Source organism: Microtus oregoni, unplaced genomic scaffold (assembly GCF_018167655.1).
Source record: "Microtus oregoni isolate MIOR12 unplaced genomic scaffold, Mior012 000056F_ref0000123, whole genome shotgun sequence".
In the NCBI taxonomy this organism is placed as follows: Eukaryota; Metazoa; Chordata; class Mammalia; order Rodentia; family Cricetidae; genus Microtus; species Microtus oregoni.
The window spans coordinates 11,145,564-11,165,761 of record NW_024543832.1 but is presented as its reverse complement, the minus strand read 5'-3'; the positions used below and the strand labels follow the sequence as shown (position 1 = coordinate 11,165,761).

General features: G+C 41.3%; 1 protein-coding gene across 1 annotated transcript; it reads left to right on the top strand.

The window, feature by feature from the left end:
* The first annotated feature begins 700 nt into the window (after positions 1-700).
* Mss51 (MSS51 mitochondrial translational activator) lies at positions 701-14,482 on the top strand. The gene is made up of 7 exons (XM_041638979.1): positions 701-785; positions 10,444-10,686; positions 11,085-11,240; positions 11,838-11,962; positions 12,542-13,108; positions 13,805-13,898; positions 14,206-14,482. Exons 2-7 carry the CDS (start codon positions 10,469-10,471, stop codon positions 14,471-14,473), a joined length of 1,428 nt encoding a protein of 475 aa, XP_041494913.1. The 5' UTR covers positions 701-785; positions 10,444-10,468; the 3' UTR covers positions 14,474-14,482.
* The last annotated feature ends 5,716 nt before the right edge of the window (positions 14,483-20,198 follow it).

Sequence of the window (20,198 nt, the reverse complement as noted above, 5' to 3'; positions counted from 1 at the left end):
ACAAAAATATTGGTCTTCCTATTTTGATATTCCAGAAGCATTTTTTCCTCTTCTGAAATTGTCATGTAGAATGTCCTTTGACACTCTTCATTTAGAGAATACTTTAGGCTCCTTTCAGTGAAATGTTTTTACAAAGTAGTTCTTGGTTTTCCTATAGTTAAGTTTGTTGTACAATTAAATGCCATTTCTCTCTTCCTTTTTGGGTAATTATATTTATACTTGAGCCTATTTTGGATATAGTTGAATTCTGTTTGAGCAGTGTGTTAGTCTAAAAAGGGACATTGGGCTCAACCTTTCCCAAAGATTCCTTTTCCATTGGTCTGGTGCCTATCCTTCTAGCCAAATATTGGTTCTTTAATTAATCCCAAGGGATTTCCCCCCACCCTACCCTATTCCCCATGAAGCTATAAAGTGAGAGCAGAAATACTACCTTGAGAGACATCCAAGACGTCGTAAGTTTCATCTTTCCTCATCTTGCCTGGCTACAGTGAGCTGGGGGAGGGGGGGATGTTGACAGAGTCTAGAGCCCTCCTGGCAGAGAATAAGGGTCAGAAAGAGAACTCGAGCAGGTGTCCAGGTCCTGACTTGCCTCGTTAGGGAGAATTCAGCCTTGTCTGTCTGGTTGGCAGGGCACCCTTAAGTCACTGATACCCAGCATTTCAGCAGTTTGCAGAAGAAGTGATGTGAAGGAACAGCTGCAATTGAGATTCAGCCTAGATCTGAAGAGATCAAGCGTTGAGTTCACTTGGAGGAAAGAGAAGGAAGGAAGCCTAGGGCTTAGCAGGGTAAGTTACTTTCCCATCAATCTGTCTACTTAGTTCATTTTATAATTCTGTAAAGTATCACTCAAGGGAGTGTTAATCACTGATTAAGTAGCTAATGTTGTCTGTTCTTTTGTTGTTGTTTTTGAGGCTGGGTAGCTCTGGCTGTCCTGGAACTAGCTTTGTAGACCAGGCTGGCCTCAAAATCAGAGATCTGCTTGCCTCTGTCTCACAAGTACTAGTGTTAAAGGTATGTTTCACTACCATCTGGCCAGAATAGCAATATTTTATATGTACTTTCCCCTTTCATGACCTTCTCCCCACATTTGGCGGTTCTTTGGTTTTTGAGATACTGTCCAGACTGGCCTCCAACTCATGATCATCCTGCTTCAGCTTCTTAAGTGCTGGAACAAATTTTCATTATGCCTGCCTTCCCCTACCCTTTAGAGGAGCCCAGGGGCCATCTGTACTTTCCCCTGTCTGCCCACCACTGTCTGAAAGGTGTATTTGCTGATGGATTTAAGAAACTACAGTGAGATCTCAGTCTGGAGACGATGAGAATATGACTCTATCTTATGTGAAATAAATGGGACTTTTGTTAAAGGGAGGGAGGAAGGAGGAGAGTTCTGTTTAGGAATAAGTTAATGATTTAGGTTAGACTTTGGAGACGAAGGATAAGAGTTTTTCTAGAAGCCAGCTTACATTTCTGTAGTCAGTGGTGTTTTCTCTTTAGTTATCAGGATGGGCAGAAAGAAAAAAAAAAACAAAAAACTAAGTCATCTCTTTTGTAGGTTAAGTAAGCTAAACGTTGCTGAGTTCTTAGTGCTTACCAAAGCTCTTTCTGGTTTCACCCTTGCATATACTCTGGGGTCCGTGTCCCCCCCTTCATTTTTCTCAGTCTTATACCCCTTGAATTTGGAGGAGCTTGAGACTCTGGGAAAGCTAGAACCACAGACTGAGTGTACAGTATACAAATTCAGAAATACAAACACACAACACATATACGACATACATCTAATGACTTTTCATTCCTACATTCTCACCTTCCTGTCAGATAACGAGTACATTTATAATACAAGTCATCAGTATGCTCTGGATATACAGGAGTTTGTGACATAAGGGATTTTCCATAGCCAGTTTTTCCTCCAAGTGGTGCAGAGCTTTTGATTTCTGTATAATAATGTCTCACCCTCCTATGTATACACATTTCTGAGAGTGGATCTACCATTGGAGGAAGGCATTCTTGAAAATACATAAATGAAGCAGTATCTTTCTAACTATGGAAAAAGGTTATGGGCTAGTTTGAGGAAGATGATCATTATAAACCCTTGGGTGTAAGGCTGTACATCTGTCCAGTTAGATATACTTTCACCTGGGGAATGGTTCTAGCATTTAAATGCTTTTCCTAGAATGCTGTGATTCTGGAAACACACTGGACATAGGAGTATGTATGATGGTTAAAAGTGGATGGCAGGAAGCTGGCTATAGCTCAGAGTACTTGCCTAATTTATAAGCCCTGGGGTCAATCCCCAGCACTCCACAAACTGGGTGTGAAAGTACATGCTTGTAATTACAACACTAGCAAGTGGATGCAGAAGAATCAGACGTTTATGATCATCTTTAGGTACACAGTTCAAGGCCAGCCTGGGCTACATGAAACCCTGTTTCTAAAAAGACAAAATGAATGCAGGTGGACTGGGAGTTTTACTTGTTGGCAGAATACTGCTTTTTATACAGAAGGTCCTAGATTTGATCCCTAGTATCATGGAAGGAAGGATCAATTACAGGCATAATCAAGTTCTTGGAAATGGGACTCAGAGGTATAAAGAGGAGTGATTCCCACTTACACTTTAGTACAGGGACATGACTTGTAAAACTTAAGGCCGTTTGTTTTCATTAAGTCCAATGTCCTCACGGGTGTTCTATAGAGAATGCAGATGAGCTTTCATTGTCTCTGTTTTGCGAATGCCAACAAACCATTCCCTCAGGTTGAGGAGAGATACTGGAAGGGTAAATGGAAACACGAAGGATGAGAGAAAGAAAGCGCAAGAGAAAAATAGACATTTTTTCTTGATTCTTCTATGAACCTCAGGCCATTGATTTATAAGAGTAGCATTTAAAGGGGTATGAGCTGAATGATTCTGGAAATACTTGGATTTTGCCACCTGTGTACATTTCGCAGCTCCATGATGGTTTTGTACACTTCCCTTTAACAAATCTGATTGTAAAGGATCAAATGTCAGGCCATTTTTATAACAAAACATGATCCCTGATGTGAACTTTGTTACCTTGTTTGCAGTAGAACCAGCTGCTGCTGGTGTTTTTATCCTCTATCCTTTTCTTGTCCCTGGAGATAGTAAACCTGGATATTAATAGCTTTATCCTCTTCATGTTTACAGATATCTTCATTTCTTAAGTACTTTTTTCAGGTAGAGGAGAAATTTACATATGAAATTTAAAATTTTAAAAGTTAGCAATTAAATGGCATTTAGTGGTCTGTTGATATAGTTCAGTTGGTAGAATGCTTACCTAGTATGTACGAAACCCTGGGTTTGATTTTCATCACTTATAAACCCAATATGGGCTTGGTGTGTTGGCGCACGCCTTTAATCCCAGTACTCGGAAGCAAAGGCAGGCGGATCTCTGGGAGTTTGAGGCCAGCCTGGTCTACTGAGGTAGTTCCAGGACAGACTCCAAAGCTACAGAGAAACCCTGTCTTGAAAGAACAAAACAAACAAACAAAAATACCCAGTATGGGAGTATACTTGTCATTGGAATACTCAGGAGATAGACTCAGAAGAATCAAAATTTGAAGTTCATTCTCATCTCCATAGGAAGTTTGAGACCAGTTTGGGATACTTGAAACGCTTTGTTTTTGTTGCTACTTATTTTGCTTTTTCAAGACTGGGTTTCTCTGTTGCTCTGGCTGTCCTGGAACTCACTCTGGGTACCAAACTGGCCTCACACTCACATAGATCTGCCTGCCTCTGCCTCCACCACCACCCAGCTTTAATTTATTATTTTTTTAATTTATTTATTATGTATATAATGTTCTGGGCACCAGATCTCATTATAGATGGGTGTGAGCCATCATGTGGTTGCTGGGAATTGAACTCAGGACCTCCAGAAAAGCAGTCAGTTCTCTTAACCTCTGAGCCATCTTTCCAGCCCTATTATTATTTTTTAAAGTATATTCAAAGAGTTATAAACCTCTCTATCTAGATCTAAAACATTTTCATCCATAAAAGAAAATTCAACTTTTGAAGCAGTTATTCCTCTTCTCCATCCACTCTATGATAACTGTCAATCTCTCTCCCAGTTTACTCCCTCTCCCTTTTGTCTTCCCAACATATAAATCCCAATGTGTTCATTATTCATTCATTATTGGACCTTTAGTTGTTTCAATTTACTATCTGGACAGTGTTGTTGTGGGCGTTCAAATGAAAACATTTATTAGATAACCATTTTCAATTGTTTGGAGGAGCCTACCCAAGAATGAAATTTCTTTATCATGTAGTAATTTTATGTTACTTGCCTCCCTTCTTCCCTCCCTCCTTTGTTCTTTCTTTTCTTTTTGTGAGACATTGTATTCCTTGCTAGCCTTGAAATCACTTTATAGTCCAGTCAGGTCTAGAATATGCCCTGTGGCAGTCCCCCTGCCTCTGAAGTACTGAGATTATAGGTGAAAGCCATACATGCCCCCCCTTTATTACTTTTTCAATAGCCATCTTTATGGGGCGACGAAAAGATATTTCATTATAGTTCTGATTAAGAATTTCTTAATGACCAGTGAACATCTTTTCCACGTATTTTCCATTTGCATATTTCTTTGGAAAAATAACCTACTTAAATATCTTGTCCCTTTTTAATGCATTTCTTTTAATTTTTGAGAATTTCAGACATATATATTATATTTTGATCAGATATACCTCTCATTTTTCCCTCAAATTCTGCATCCTCCACATACACCATACACACAACAGGACCCACTCCCAAATTCATTTCTGTTTAAAACAACCCATTCAGTCCAGTTAGTGGTGCCTGTATGTATATGGGTTTGGAGCCATCCATTGGATCATGAGGACACTTCTTCCAGTGACCACACTCCCCTCAGTTGCCAGTAATTCTTCTGTTAGGAGTCAATACCTCCTGAACTCCTTCCCACACATGCTGGAATTTTGACTGGCTGATCTGTTGATTTTTGTACAGGGGACCACAGTCTGATTTTATGAATAAACACCATGTCATGTTCAAAAGACAGAATTTTGTGGCATTCCTCTCCATTTTCCAGTTTTATATTATTTTTCCTCCCCCCAGACAGTGTTCCCTGAATCTTGGTGGGCTTGGGTATGATATAGATGATAGTTGTCCCATTTAGGCCTGAGCACTCAAGGTCACATATACCAGTTATGTAGTTCTCCATTAACTACTGTGCATTGTAAAAACTGCTCTGACCAGGGCTGAGAGTAGTACAGACCTATGGGAATAAAGGTAAACATTTAGAAAGAAGTTTGACAACATAGACACTTAGCAAAAACAACAGTCTTAGTTTCCCCCTAGGGCCTATGAATGCCCCACTCAGACTTTTGACCAGGTTTAGAGTACCAACCATGAATTTCTTCTTGTGTAGCTGGCCTCAAATACAATCAGTTGCAGTTGGTTACCTCCATAATGGCCATGCCACTATTTTACATTCAGTGAGCATTTATTTATAATTTTATTTAATTATTTGTTTATTATTTTATTTATAATTTTAGGGCCTAACACTGGGTAAGGCCATTGATGTTTTTTTCTCCTCCAGCAGACAGCATAGCACCTCTGGCACTATGAAAGCTAGCCAGCAGAGAGAACGTTTCCTGGTCAGTTCTGTATGTCTTGTACCCAAAATATGTATTGTCTTCAGCTATAGGTCTTCAGCATCAACTTAGGATAGACTTTGCTTGTTTTTAGTTGGATTGTTTATTGTCTGTTGTTCATAGGGTTGGGTGTTGTTTTGAGACAAGGTCTCACTGTGTGACTGGGTACTGGAACTCAGAAATCTGCCTGTCTCTGCCTTAAAGGTGTGTGCCAACACGGCTGGTAAGAGTTTTGTTTTTTGGAGTTGTTGCGGAGACGGGAGTTGAGACTGGGTTTCTCTGTAGCTTTGGAACCTGTCCTGAAACTAGCTCTGTAGCCCATGCTGGCCTCTAACTCACAGAGATCTGCCTGCCTCTGCCTCCTGAGTGCTGGGATCAAGAGTTTTTTTTTATGTATTCTTATTAACCTCCTTATGAGTGTAACTTACAAATATTTCCTCTAATTCTTTGGGTTGTTGTTTCACACTGTTGATGGTATCTTGGCATTTTTTCAGTAGGTCTTAGATTATTCCTGTCAGTATTTCTACAGTCGGACTTTTCTTTGTATTCAAAAGTCCTTTTCCCTGTCTAGGTGCCTTCAGGGTATTCCTGTCATTCGAGGTCAATTCCAACTGCTTTCTGCTTCATGAAGTCACCTATAACTTACTCACTACGGAGATATCTTCTGCTCTCCCATTAGTGCTTTCTAGAAGATTTCATCATACTTTATAGTTCGTATATGATACCCCCATTTAGATGAAATGTATAAGTTTCTTCCTGTTTTCAATTGACAGGGTTTCTTTGTTCTAGCCCAAACTGGTCTCAGACCTGAGATACTCTTGCCTAAGCCCTCTGCTGAGATCACAGGCATATGCCCAACAGAAATATATATAATATTTTACAAGTGATTTTACCTGTTGATCAGTAAATATACATTGGATAAATGGAAGTTTTAAGTTTTTTAGTATGATCTTTCGTGAGTAGGCACAGGTAAAAGAAAAGACAGGAAAGGAAACTTGGGTATCACAGAGTCCCAGCTAGACTAATGGATGGATATGACCTTGATTTTACTTACAAATTTCTATGTTTTAGAGATTTTCTTCTTAATTTTCTAACATGGTTTTTTTTTTTAAGATAAAGTGACCTTTTATTTTCTTTTTCCCCTTGATATGCTAAACTGTTTTATTTATTTGAGATAGGGTTTCTCTGTGCAACAGCCCTGGCTTTCTTGGTACTCATTTCATATCCAGGTGTCCTCCTTGAACTCACAGAGATTCGCCTTTCTCTACCTTCTTAATGCTGGGATTAAAGGTGTGTACCACCACCTCTGACTGCTAAACTCTTTTAAATTCACATTTACCATTCCAATTTTAGTGTGTGTGCTGCTGAAGTGAGTGTCTGAATTGCTCTATCTATCTATCTATCTATCTATACACACATTGTGTTTATTAAGTTTATTTCTTTTAATTTTTCAAGCAAATTTAAATGCACTTTTATTTTATAAGTTTGATTTTGTTGTTGCTGTTGGGACAGAGTCTCGTGTGTGTGTGTGTGTGTGTGTGTGTGTATAGAAATGAATTATTTCTTTCACGCACAGTGATATTTTGCCTGCATGTGTGTTTGGATGAGGGTGTTGGATCCTTTGGAGTTACAGACAGATGTGAGTTGCCATGTGGGTACTGGGAATTGAACCTGGTCTTCTGAAAGAGCAGCCAGTACTCTTTAACTGCTAAGGTACCTCCCCTGCTTTTACTATATTTTTGCCTTTCTGATGCTCATTTTATATTGCACTTACTGTATATTTTTAAGTTTATTACTTATAATTTTTTCAAGCAAATTTAAATGCACTTTTATAAGTTTGATTTTGTTGTTGCTGTTGGGACAGAGTCTCATTGTGTAGCTGTGGCTGTCCTGCAGCTTGCTGTGTAAACCAGAGTGGCCTCAAACTCACAGAGTGCCTGACTTTGCTTCCTGAATTCTGAAATTATGATGCATGTAGCACCCCACCTGACTATCTTGTTATTTGGAAAAAAAAAGATTTTTTAATTACATTTATTTATGTATGTGCACTTGCATATACATGTGTGCTTGTGAGCATTTGCACAGAAGTCAGAGAACAACTTTCAGAAATTGGTTTTCCTTTGATAACATGGGTTTCCAGGATCAAACTCCAGTTGTCAGTCTTGACTACTTACTGAGCCTCCTTTCTGGGCCCACTGTTTTTTTCTTAAATAGATAAGCCAGTGCCTCTACTCCAAATAAATTGTGGTTTAAAAAAAAATAAAAATAAAAGGCAGGTGGAGCGATGAGCGATGACTCAGCAACACTTAACTGCTGCTCTTCCAGAGGACCTCGGTTTGGTTCTCAGCAATTCACATGGTAGCTCAAAGCTGTCTGTAACTCCAATTCCAAGGATCTGACACTCTATTCTGATCTTCACAATACCTGGTGTGCACACAACACATGTACATATGTACAAGAAAAACACCTACAAAAATCTTCTAAAGAAACTTCAGGACATGAAGTTATTCAGTGGGATAAAGTGTTTGCCCAGCAAGCTTAATAACCTAAATTTTACCCCTGGAATACAAATGAAAAGGCCAATTCTTTTGGGTCTTGTACTCTGTAAAGATTTGTCACTTTACAGTAGCCAATAGCCAGTCAGGAGGTATAGGTGGGGTGACCAGAATAGAATTCTGGGAAGAGGAAAGGCTGTCTGCAGTTGTCACCCAGACTTAGAGGAAGCAAGATGAGAATGCTTCACTGATAAAAGGTACCAAGTCATGTGGCTAACACAGACAAGAATTATGGATTAATTTAAGATGTAAGAGTTAATTAAAATATGTGTAAGCTACTGGTCAAACTGTTATAATTGATATAGTTTATATGTTATTATTTGAGTCTGGGCAGCCAGGAAACAAATGAACAGTCACTGCTTACACAACTCCATAGCACATGTCTATAGTTTCTTTCTCTTAGGTCAAGATGGGAGATAGAGACAGAATTTCCTAAAAAGTTATGAGCCACCTAGCCTGGATTGCACAGTGAGGCATACATAATAAAAGGGATCCTGCCTCAAATGAGGTGGAAAGCGAGAGACAACTCCAGAAGTTGTTCTAAATTCCACATACACATTGCAGTATGTGTCTGTCTGCATTTTACACATAGATGTAAAATAAATTCTTTAAAATTATCAGTTAGGGCTGGAGAGATGGCTCAGAGGTTAAGAGCACTGACTTTCCTTCCAGAGGTCCTGAGTTTGATTCCCAGCACCCACATGGTGGCTCACAACCATCTGTAATGAGATCTGGTGCCCTCTTCTGGCATGTAGGCACACATGCAGCCAGAACATTGTATACATAATAAATAAACAAATCTTTAAAAAAAAAAAACAAAAAAAATAAAATTATCAGTTAGTTCCATTTATCTTAAGTCCTAGTATTGTTCAGATGACAAAACATTAGCCAGATATCCTGGCAGGCAATAGATCCCAGTTTGTAAACATTTTCCATTTTTAAACTGTCATTTAAAAAAAAAAAAAACTTTTCTAGAGTCACACCATCTTTATGTTAGGACTGAACCGTGACATTTTTATTCAGATGTTCCTAGTGAAAAACTGGTAGTTATTTAAATTAGCCTGATGTGCTTAATTATTCTCCCTGTCATAAAGGTTTTACAGTTTCTGGTCTCTGTTCTCGTTTGCTCTTGAGTAATTTCATATCATCTTTGATGTACTTATAGACTCTTTTGGTAAAGCTGGATCACTGTCAACACCAGTGATTACTATGCTTTAAATATTTTTCTTTTTGACCTTCAGTGGAGGCATTTCCACCAGTGTTACCTTTTATCCCATTGTCCTCCCAGCGTACATACCTCATAGAATAACTTGTCATGGCTGATGAGGTCCTAGTGGATGGATCAAGATGGTGACTAGAGCCACAGCACTAGTTTAGAATGTGCTCACAGAAGAGAGTACAGGGTGGAGAGGAGAGCCAGCGGGACAGGTTGATGCCTGTTTATGTCTTATCTCCACAATTCATAACAGGTTAGGTTAGCCAATTTTCCAGCTACTGGTAACTTTGGTTAGCCAAAAACTTGTTGCATTTTCTTCTTTTTTAAAGTTAATTTAACAGTCTGTGCTGAGACATATAGGGTAGCACACAGCTGGGCTACATAAGAATCTGCTTCAAAACAAACAACAAAAGATTCTATGTGTTTAATATATTAGTACTTTATAAAAGAGTTCTGCTGGGGATGTAGTTGACGTGGTATAGTGCTTACCTAGCATTCATGGATGTGGTCTTAGCACTTGGGAAATGGAGCCAGAGGATCAGGAATTCAAAGTCATCCTCAGAGACATAATGAGTTAGGGGCCATCCTGGTCTATATGACCTGTTCCCTCCCACTTCCCCAAAAAATCAAACATTGACAAGGCTAGGGTCTACTTTACTCAACCAGTTCCTATCCACTGCTTCTTTAAAGATTTTGTAATTCCTTACATTGTACATTTATTTACCTGTATATAATACATATATCACACACATGCATAAATTATATTGTATGTAATTATTCTCTTGTTTTTGTTTAAGAGTGGGTCTTGCTGTGCAGCAGGCCAGGCTGGCCTGCAACTCTGCATTTTCCTTTACCTCCTGAGTACTAGTATTATAGAAGTGAGCCACCATGTGCCTAGTGGTCTCCTCTTTTTTTTATAACTGCTTATAGCAATAACCAATCCATAACTAATAAATAAATTTTCTCATAGCCATGCCTCAGAGACTTGAATGTGAAGTAAAAGGTCAGGCATCTGAATACATGATTTCATTTTGTCAAATTCCATCCCCGTTTAGCGTCTTGTCCCCAAGTTCATTGGACATGGCTCCACGTTCACAACGGCGAAAGCACAAGAAACCCCCGCCTGTGACTCCCATGGTTGTAATCCCACCCACAGAAATATCTTCGGAACCTTCAACCCTCTTAAAAGCTGACCCTAGCATTGATGCACTTGGCTTCATTTCCTTGGATAATAATGTACCAGGTCTGTCCCAGTTGATACTTCAAAAGCTGAACATGAAAAGCTATGAAGAATACAAGTGAGTGATGAGTCTGTGGAAAGGGGCTTAGTGTCTTTGGTGCTGCATATCAGAAGATGGAAGTATAATAGGGAATTTTCTCATTCTGACCTCTGTCAGTTACGTTAGTATCGTCATCGTCATCATCTATGCCCCGGCAATGTTTAAGCATGCTTGGGCATCCTGTTTATGGCAGTTCTCCAGTTGTTTCTATCCTGGGGAGTCCTAGATGTTTGTATTATTGTCATACCCAAGGTTCCACAGTCTTCCTTTATGCTAGAAGAAATATAATTGCTAAAGAAAAATGGAAGTGGGATACATTTAAGATTACATGAAAGTCTGTACAAGGTGGAGGAAGCACAGAAGAGATTTGGGAGATACTCCTCACTGTTGCGCTTTCTTCCCTGCTATGTCTACAGGTTGGTAATAGATGGGGGAACCCCAGTATCAAGCTTTGGATTTCAGTGTCCACAAGAAATGTTCCAGAGGATGGAGGACACGTTTCGATTCTGTGCTTACTGTAAAGCACTCCCTTGCAGACTTCCAGATCACAAGGTTCTCCGGCACTGTAAGAGGTGACTTGTGGGGTGCTAGTGGGGGAACATTCAGAAATAATCCTATATTAAGTGCTTATTCCTAGAGGAACAACCGTAAGGGTTTTTTGATTGTTTTTCTTTTGCTTATTTTTTGTTTTCAGAATTAATAGTTTCTCATTTTGTGTGGCCCCAGTTTTAATCCTGTTTATTTTTGGTTTTGTGGGAGATGAAAGAGCAGATGTTCTTCTACTTTCTTCTTGAGTACACACGGGCTAAGATCACATCTGTTCCAAGAAAGTTGAGGTGGTCACTCTTGTTAAAAGAAAGCATGGGCAAAGTGTGTGACTTTTTGTTTTGTTTTGTTTTAGTTCACCCCTGCCCCCCTGAAAGAGTGAAAAACGTAAATTTTAGATAGGTGGAGTGGAGCAGCACTGTATTGAGAACTGCATTCCTTTGGCTTCCCTGCCAGCGTGACTTCCCCTGCCAGCGTGGCTTCCCTGCCAGCGTGGCTCCCGCATTTGGGTTTTCACCTGTCATTCTTCTCTGCATCCTCTTCACCAGTTCATTGGCCCATCTTCGAACACACGCAGTCGCCTTTGTGACAGAGGGACATGTTTCTTTGGTTCATTCTCTCAGGTGCAGAAATGTCTATTACTGTGATACAGAGTGCCAGAGGTCAGATTGGCCAGCACATAGGAAGGTTTGTCAAGTGCTCCGTCTTGTGGCTGTAGATCGTGTCATGGAATGGCTTCTGGTTACAGGTAGAGTAGGGGTATTAGGAAATTGTATCTTAGTGATAATTGTTGAATATAGTTGGACAAAAATAAAAGCATGTTGTTTTAAGGGGAAAATGAGAAACGTGACAAGGAATGGGAATACTTGTAGTTACTAGGTGGCAAAATAAATATGACTTATTGAGGAAGGAATTTTGAAGCCAAGGATTTGCTGTTTGTTTGTTTATTTGTTTTTTTCGAGGCAATGTTTCTCTGTAGCTTTGAAACCTGTTCTGGAACTAGCTCTTGTAGACCAGGCTGGCCTCAAACTTACAGAGATCCACCTGCCTCTGCCTCCTAAGTGCTGGGATTAAAGGCGTGCGCTACCACCACCCAGCTGGATTTGCTATTTATTATTTTTTTAAATTATGAATATTTGAGTATGTGTTTGTGCACATGCATGCAGTGTCCCTCGAGGCTGGAAGAAGGCATGTCCTCCCCTAGAGTTTGAATTACAGACAATTGTGAGCTCCCCAATTTGGTTGGTGGGAACCAAACTCAGTTGTTTCCAAAAGCAGTGTGCCCTCTTCTTTCCAGCCCTGTTCACTTACTCCTTCTACCTTACAGGTGATTTTGTCCTACCCTCAGGACCTTGGCCATGTCCAGCAGAAGATATTCAGGATTGGGATGCCTGGTTTACTATGAGGGGTTTACAGCTAGAGTCTACACTGAATACTGTTCTCAGTAGCAATGCTATGACCATGCTTTGGGCCAATCTAGGAAGGCCACAGCCAGAACCTGATGTTCTGTACAGCTCTTTGAAGCGGTTGATAACAGATGTTCTGTCACGGCCCTTGACCCTGGGCCTAGGGATTCGGACTCTGGCCATAGATGTTGGGAAGACTGGAGGAAGCACATTGCATATAGTTGGTGCTTCCCACGTGGAGACATTTCTCATTCGTTCTGGAGATTATGATGAGCTTGGCTATATGTTTCCTGAACATCTTGGCCTCCGTGTGATCATGGTGGGTGTGGATGTGGGTGCTAACCTTTTACAGAGTTCCTCACCTTTACCCCTGGAGCCTGGAACAATTCAGCTTAGTGGCCACAAGGCTCTGTATCATGACTTCTGGGAGGAGCAGATAGAGACTGGGAATCTAGCCCATCCAGATTTGGTGGCTGCATTCCATCCAGGTAAGAGCTATTCATTCAGAGAAATACTGAGGAGCTGATTTTTTCACTCTGTGCTTATGTTTTAGTTAGGGTATTTATTACTAAGATGAAATGCCATGGCCAAAAGAAAGTTAGAGAGGAATAGGTTTATTTGGCTTATACTTGTGCATTCGTAGTCCATCACTGAAAAAAGTCAGAACAGGAATTTAAGCAGGGCAGGAACCAGAAGGCAGAAGCTGATGCAGAGGCCATTGAAAGGTGCTGCTTACTAGCTTGCTCCTCATGGCTTGCTCAACTGCTCTATTATAGAACCCATGACCACCCACTCAGGGATGGCCCCACCCACAATGGGCTGGGCTTTCCTCCATCAATCAGTATTTAAGAAAATGCCTTACAGTCCGATATTATGGACACATTTTCTCAATTGAGGTTCCCTCCTTTCAGATGACTCTAGCTTGTGTCAAGTTGACATTAAACTAGCCAGGAGAACTTACAACTGTTTTCATTTGGTCTTTATTTGTTTCTTTTTTGTCCTCATTAAATACTTGGTTGATTATTTCCCATACATCCTTTGTTGAAGAGCTTGTGTAGCTCATGATGATGAGAACTGGAGATGAACAACATAAGGGTTTAGTAGATAATCAAAGGAGCGTCATGCTCTTAGGATATATCTCAGCCTTTCTTTCATCTCTTCATGTTTCCATTCTTGTTCTTCAGGTTTTCATGCCTCCCCAATCTTGATGGAAGCTTGGCTACCTACCCTGCTGCTACTTCGTGACCATGAGATTCCAACGTTGATTACTGTTTACAGGTTTTTTACCTATTTCTGTTTCTGATCTTTTCTGACTCACTTTTTCCTGTGCACAGATGAGCCCACTTTGATTCAGCTTGCCCCTTAGGAAGGTGTTCTTCCTTCCTGCATGAGGCTCTAAAACAATTTTCTGGGAAGAGTCCTTTATTACATAATCTGGGATTTGGTGAGACATTTGGAAGGGAAGAATAACCCTTGCCTAGTACAGCTTTAGAAAATTATTGGTATTGGTCATGAATTGCCATATACTTGAGCAATTTCTACTCGTTCATAATTACCAGAGGGATTTTCCTTCTCTCTTCTGCAGCCAACAGGAATTGGAAGCCTCTTTGCAGATTCTGGTGAACTTGGATACACACATCATTGCTTGTGGAGCTAATCCTTTCACATCCCTCAAACCTGAACAGGTTTATTCTGACCCTAATAAGCAGCCAGTTTACAGCAGTGCCTACTACGTCATGTTTCTTGGAAGTTCCTCCTGCCAACTAGAGAAGCAATTAGAAGAAAAAGCAGATGACTTTTCAATAATTGAACCAAATCCTGAAAATGGAAGCTTATTCAAATCACTACATTGATGTCAAATTGTTGCCAGCTTTGAGATCTGCTGAATGCTAAACCTTATTCACAGTCCAAGTAAAGATTCTATACCAATGAACGCTCAGTATGACATGACTCATTTCTGATGTTACCCTAGTCCTGGGAATTGAACACAGGGCTTTGTATATGCTAGGGATGTGCTTTACCATTGAGTTATGTTCCCAGCCGTCTGTTGTCATTTGTTTTTTGTTTGCTTGTTTTGAGACAGGCTGTCATGAAGTAGCCTAGACTGGCCTTGAATTTACTAAGGTCTGCGTCAGCCTCACAAGTAGGAGGGGTTTCAAGCTTGTACAAGCTTGTACAAGAAGGCTTGTACAAGCTTGATTTAACTTGTGTCTAAAAAGTTAGCTATGGATAGGTGTGTGTGTGTAAGTGTGAATGTCTCACTGGTTTTTTTTTTTTTGGTAGTCTCCAACAAAGTTGGAACTATATATGCATTTGCCACTGCACAATGGTATGTTGAGGCTTTTTAAATCACTTGTTTTGTTTTCTATTTACAGTCACATACTACTCAACTGCACAAGAAAAAAAGACCTTAAAATTAGAGGATTTGGGGGCTGGAGAGATGGCTCAGTGGTTAAGAACACCAGCTTCTCTTCTAGAGGTTCTTAGTTCAATTCCCAGCACTCACATGGCAGCTCATAACTGTCTATAACTGTGTAGACATACATGCAGACAAATACCATGTACATAAATATATAAATCTTTTTTTAAAAAAATTAGAGGATGTTTTTCTTGCCAAGGGAATGATTAGCATCAGATCTGTTTGGACTGCCGTACCAGTGCACATTGTGTCATTTCCTTACCATCCCCAGGATGTTCGTTTTTAAAGCCTTGTCATGACCTTCATGTGCACATATAACTTTTATTTAATTATTTAATTATTTAATTAAAGATTTCTGTCTCTTCCCTGCCGCCGCCTCCCATTTCCCTCCCCCTCCCCAAATCAAATCCCCCTCCCTTGTCAGCCCAAAGAGCAATCAGGGTTCCCTGCCCTGTGGGAAGTCTAAGGACCACCCACCTCCATCCAGGTCTAGTAAGGTGAGCATCCAAACTGCCTAGGCTCCCACAAAGCCAGTACGTGCAGTAGGATCAAAAACCCATTGCCATTGTTCTTGACTTCTCAGTAGTCCTCATTGTCCGCTATGTTCAGCGAGTCTGGTTTTATCCCAGTCTTTTTCAGACCCAGGCCAGCTGGCCTTGGTGAGTTCCCGATAGAACATCCCCATTGTCTCAGTGTATGGGTACACCCCTCGCGGTCCTGAGTTCCTTGCTCGTGCTCTCTCTCCTTCTGCTCCTGATTTGGACCTTGAGATTTCTGTCCGGTGCTCCAATGTGGGTCTCTGTCTCTGTCTCCTTTCATCGCCTGCTGAAGGTTAATATTTAGGAGGATGCCTATATGTTTTTCTTTGGGTTCTCCTTCTTATTTAGCTTCTCTAGGATCATGAATTATAGGTTCAATGTCCTTTATTTATGGCTAGAAACCAAATATGAGTGAGTACATCCCATGTTCCTCTTTTTGGGTCTGGCTTACCTCACTCAGGATAGTGTTTTCTATTTCCATCCATTTGCATGCAAAATTCAAAAAGTCCTTGTTTTTTACTCTAATATGTATATATTCCATAGTTTCTTCATCCATTCTTCCATTGAAGGGCATCTAGGTTGTTTCCAGGTTCTGGCTACTACAAACAATGCTGCTATGAACATAGTAGAGCATATACTTTTGTTGTATGATAAGGCCTCTCTTGGGTATATTCCCAAGAGTGGTATTGCTAGGTCAAAGGGTAGGTTGATCCCGAATTTCCTGAGAAACCGCCACAGTGCTTTCCAAAGTGGTTGCACAAGTTTGCATTCCCACCAGCAATGGATGAGTGTACCCCTTTCTCCACAACCTCTCCAGCAAAGGCTATCATTGGTGTTTTTTATTTTAGCCATTCTGACAGGTGTAAGATGGTATCTTAAAGTTGTCTTGATTTGCATTTCCCTGTTGAAGTTGAGCATGACCTTAAGTGTCTTTTGGCCATTTGAACTTCTTCTGTTGAGAGTTCTCTGTTCAGCTCAGTGCCCCATTTTATAATTGGGTTGATTAGCCTAATTTTACGGTCTAGTTTCTTAAGTTCTTTATATATTTTGGAGATCAGACCTTTGTCAGTTGCGGGGTTGGTGAAGATCTTCTCCCAGTCAGTGGGTTGCCTTTCTGTCTTAGTGACAGTGTCCTTTGCTTTACAGAAGCTTCTCAGTCTCAGGATGTCCCATTTATTCAATGAGGCCCTTAATGTCTGGTGCACATAGAACTTTGCTTCTCCCAACAGACAATTGCACTTTTTTGTTGATTTTGGGTTTTTTTGTTTAGTTTTGTTTTGTTTTTGAGACAGGGTCTCTTTGTATAACCTTGGCTGTCCTGGAACTCACTCTGTAGACCAGGTTAGCCTCAAACTTAAAGATGTACCTGCATGGTAGTGCACACCTTTAATCCCAGCACAGGGGAGGCAGAGGTGAGTAGACCTCTGTAGAACAGGCTGAAGAATAGACTTTTCAATGAATGTTGCTGGGACAATTGGATAGCCACACGCAAAAGAAGAAAGTTGGAGCCCCAAGCCTATGATATAAAGTGAATTCAAATTGATGTGGGATGTGCATTGATTCCAGTACAAGGCTGGTATGGCAGGAGGTTCAGCAACATGAGGCTGTCCAGGCTACATAGCAAGACTAAGGACGAAGCCGGGCGGACGAAGCCGGGCGGTGGTGGCGCACGCCTTTAATCCCAGCACTCGGGAGGCAGAGGCAGGCGGATCTCTGTGAGTTCGAGACCAGCCTGGTCTACAAGAGCTAGTTCCAGGACAGGCTCCAAAGCCACAGAGAAACCCTGTCTCGAAAAACCAAAAAAAAAAAAAAAAAAAAAAAGACTAAGGACGAGAAGCTTCAGTACTCATGAGGTTCAAGGACATGGTGACATGGCAAGTTTGAATCCAGCCTAAGCTATAATTGAAAGATTTAAGGCAAAGTGACCCTGGCAAGTCCCCTAGCAGGTAGGAGACCGCAGTGGATGGGAGACAGACAGATAACACTATGCAGAGAGAGCTTGGGTATTGGAAAGGGTATAAGGGTAAGGGATTATGGAGGGAAGAAATGGTGGGGGGGGGGGGCAATGGTTGCTTCATCAGAAGAAGGCACAAGATCAGCTTGCCTTAGCAGAAAGAGGGTGGGGGGATTGGGGTGGGTGAAGCTTGTCTCTTAAAGGGACAGAGTACCTACATGACAAGAAAGGTCAGCAGAACAAAACAATGAAAACCTAGCCTCAGACATTCCTTAAAAATGTTCAGAGAGCTAAAGAACTTACATGTGTAGAAGAAAATATATAAGTAAATCTTCATAAACTTGTATGTTTTCTTAGATTATTATACCAGAAACACAAATGTTGGGTATTCAAGCTGACTCAGGCAGCTGGGTGAGGAAAGGCTTGATTTCTCTGACCTGCATAGACTCCCCTTGTAACTCCTGCCCCTGGAGACCTCCAGCTGCTACCCTCCACCCTCAGACTACTCTGGCAGCAGGCCTGTAATGGCCTTCTCAGCCCCGGGAGGAGGGAGAGTGGCCAGGTCTCATTACAGAAAAAAGTGCCCAAGTGCAGGTCAATAACCCCTCTAATTCCAGACTACCCCTCTCCACTCCCAAGAAACCCTATATAAAGCAGGCCTTCTGCTCAGTTCTCTGCTGCTGCTCACCAGAGTAGAAACAGTTACCCTTTCTCCTGTGCCTTTCTGAATAAATCTCTTGTTTGATGTTTGTTGTGCAATATGACTTTGTGGTGTTCCTTGGCTCTCAACTGCCAGCATACCTCTACCTCAGAGCTACAACACAACAAAAACAAACATTGGGTTATCTTAAATTTTATGTTTCAGATATCAAGAAAGTGAAAATGCCTTAGGCTGGTAGATGGCCCAGTGGTTAAGCCTGAAAAACATTGTTGCAGTCTCAGAACCTACTTGGTGGAAAGGAAGAAACATCTCCCTCAAGTTGTCCACTGACCTCTACATTTACATGTGTCCATACAAATACATTTATCTTACACAAATGTACATTTGTGTGTGTAGTGGAGTTGGAGTGTGCTGACGCGTGAAGGTACTTCCTCCACACTTAACCTGTGTGCTTACTGTAACGATCTGTCTAAGAGATAAGCCATGCCCACTTACCCCCCCCCCCCATCCCTGAGGCAGGCTGATCTTCAGCTTCCTACCTGAGTTCTCTCTTGGAGAGGGCAGCTTCAGGAGAGGTCTCTCCTCTCCCTCTCTGCCTCCGCCTCTGCCTCTCTGTTCTTCTCCCCTTCTCCCTTCCCTTACATAACTTCTAAATAAATATCCAACCTCATTCTGCATGGCATGCCTCCGTCTGTGTCTTGCCCACCGCTGCCACATGGCTTGCTGCTGGGGACACCACCACCGGGGACCAGCCACCTTTGGAGACCTGCAGCATGGTCTTATGTGTAGTCCCTGCATAGGACTGGCTGCTCTCAGGACCCCCTGCCCTCTGCCTGCTGCCGCCAGGGATCCCACAGCAAGCTCCTCGGGGATCCACAGCAATTTTTAATAATCTATTACGCTTACCTCACACTTAACTTGAATTTCATCCTTGGGAACCACATGGTAGAGTAAGAGAACCAATTCCTGCAAGTTGTGCTCAGGCCTAAGTACCCAAAAACATGTTTTTGTTGTGAAAAGTGAAGGGCATGCTAGGGAGATAGCTTAGTTACTTGGAAGTGCGAGCCCTGAGAATGCAGAGATGCCAATCACTATCCAGCTAACTGTTCAGAAGTCTCAGTGTGACCATCCTTTAAAAAAACAGATGAAAGGTGTTATGCCCAAATCCGCAAAGTCCCCCAAAAGCCAACAAGGAGATCGAGTTGTCATCTGTCTCCATCCCCCTCCACCTCCGCCCAGTATGTAAAAGCAAAAAAGCCTTTGTTTTATGCAAGCTTGCAAACTCCAGGCATGTCCAACATACTGGAATAAACAAAAATCCCCAAGCTCAGTTAGAATAGGGTTTTATAGTAGTAAAGGTGGGGATGAGGGGTTTCTGAGGTTCAGGACCCTTATTAGCTGACATTTGTCTAGGGGTGTCCTGGTGAGTGCGCGCTGGTAGGTGGTCCTATCTAAAGCAGTTGGAATGTTAGGCATTTCTTTTGGGTGGTGCTCTGGTAATCTCAGTTTGTGGTTCTTTCTGCAACCAGGTATTGCTTCAGGGTAAACTACTGAGACTCAGGCCTCTACACGTTGTTAATTTAACAAGGCGAGGAATTATTTTTTTTAAATATTTATTTATTTATTATGTATACAATATTCTGTCTGTGTGTATGTCTGCAGGCCAGAAGAGGGCACCAGACCTCATTACAGATGGTTGTGAGCCACCATGTGGTTGCTGGGAATTGAACTCAGGACCTTTGGAAGAGCAGGCAATGTTCTTAACCACTGAGCCATCTCTCCAGCCCAAGGCGAGGAATTAAAAAAAAATAAATAAAAATTAAATTTATCGATGGCTGAGTCCTACTCTGGCTGGTGATAAAGGTTGAAAGTAAAGAATTTCCTTTGGGTGATCTGTTCAGATTTAGCGTATCACGGCTGGCTCTTTCAAAAGTTGGTTAACCTCTAGCCTCCCCTCACCGTGTCACTGTGTGTGTGTGTGTGTGTGTGTGTGTGTACATATGTA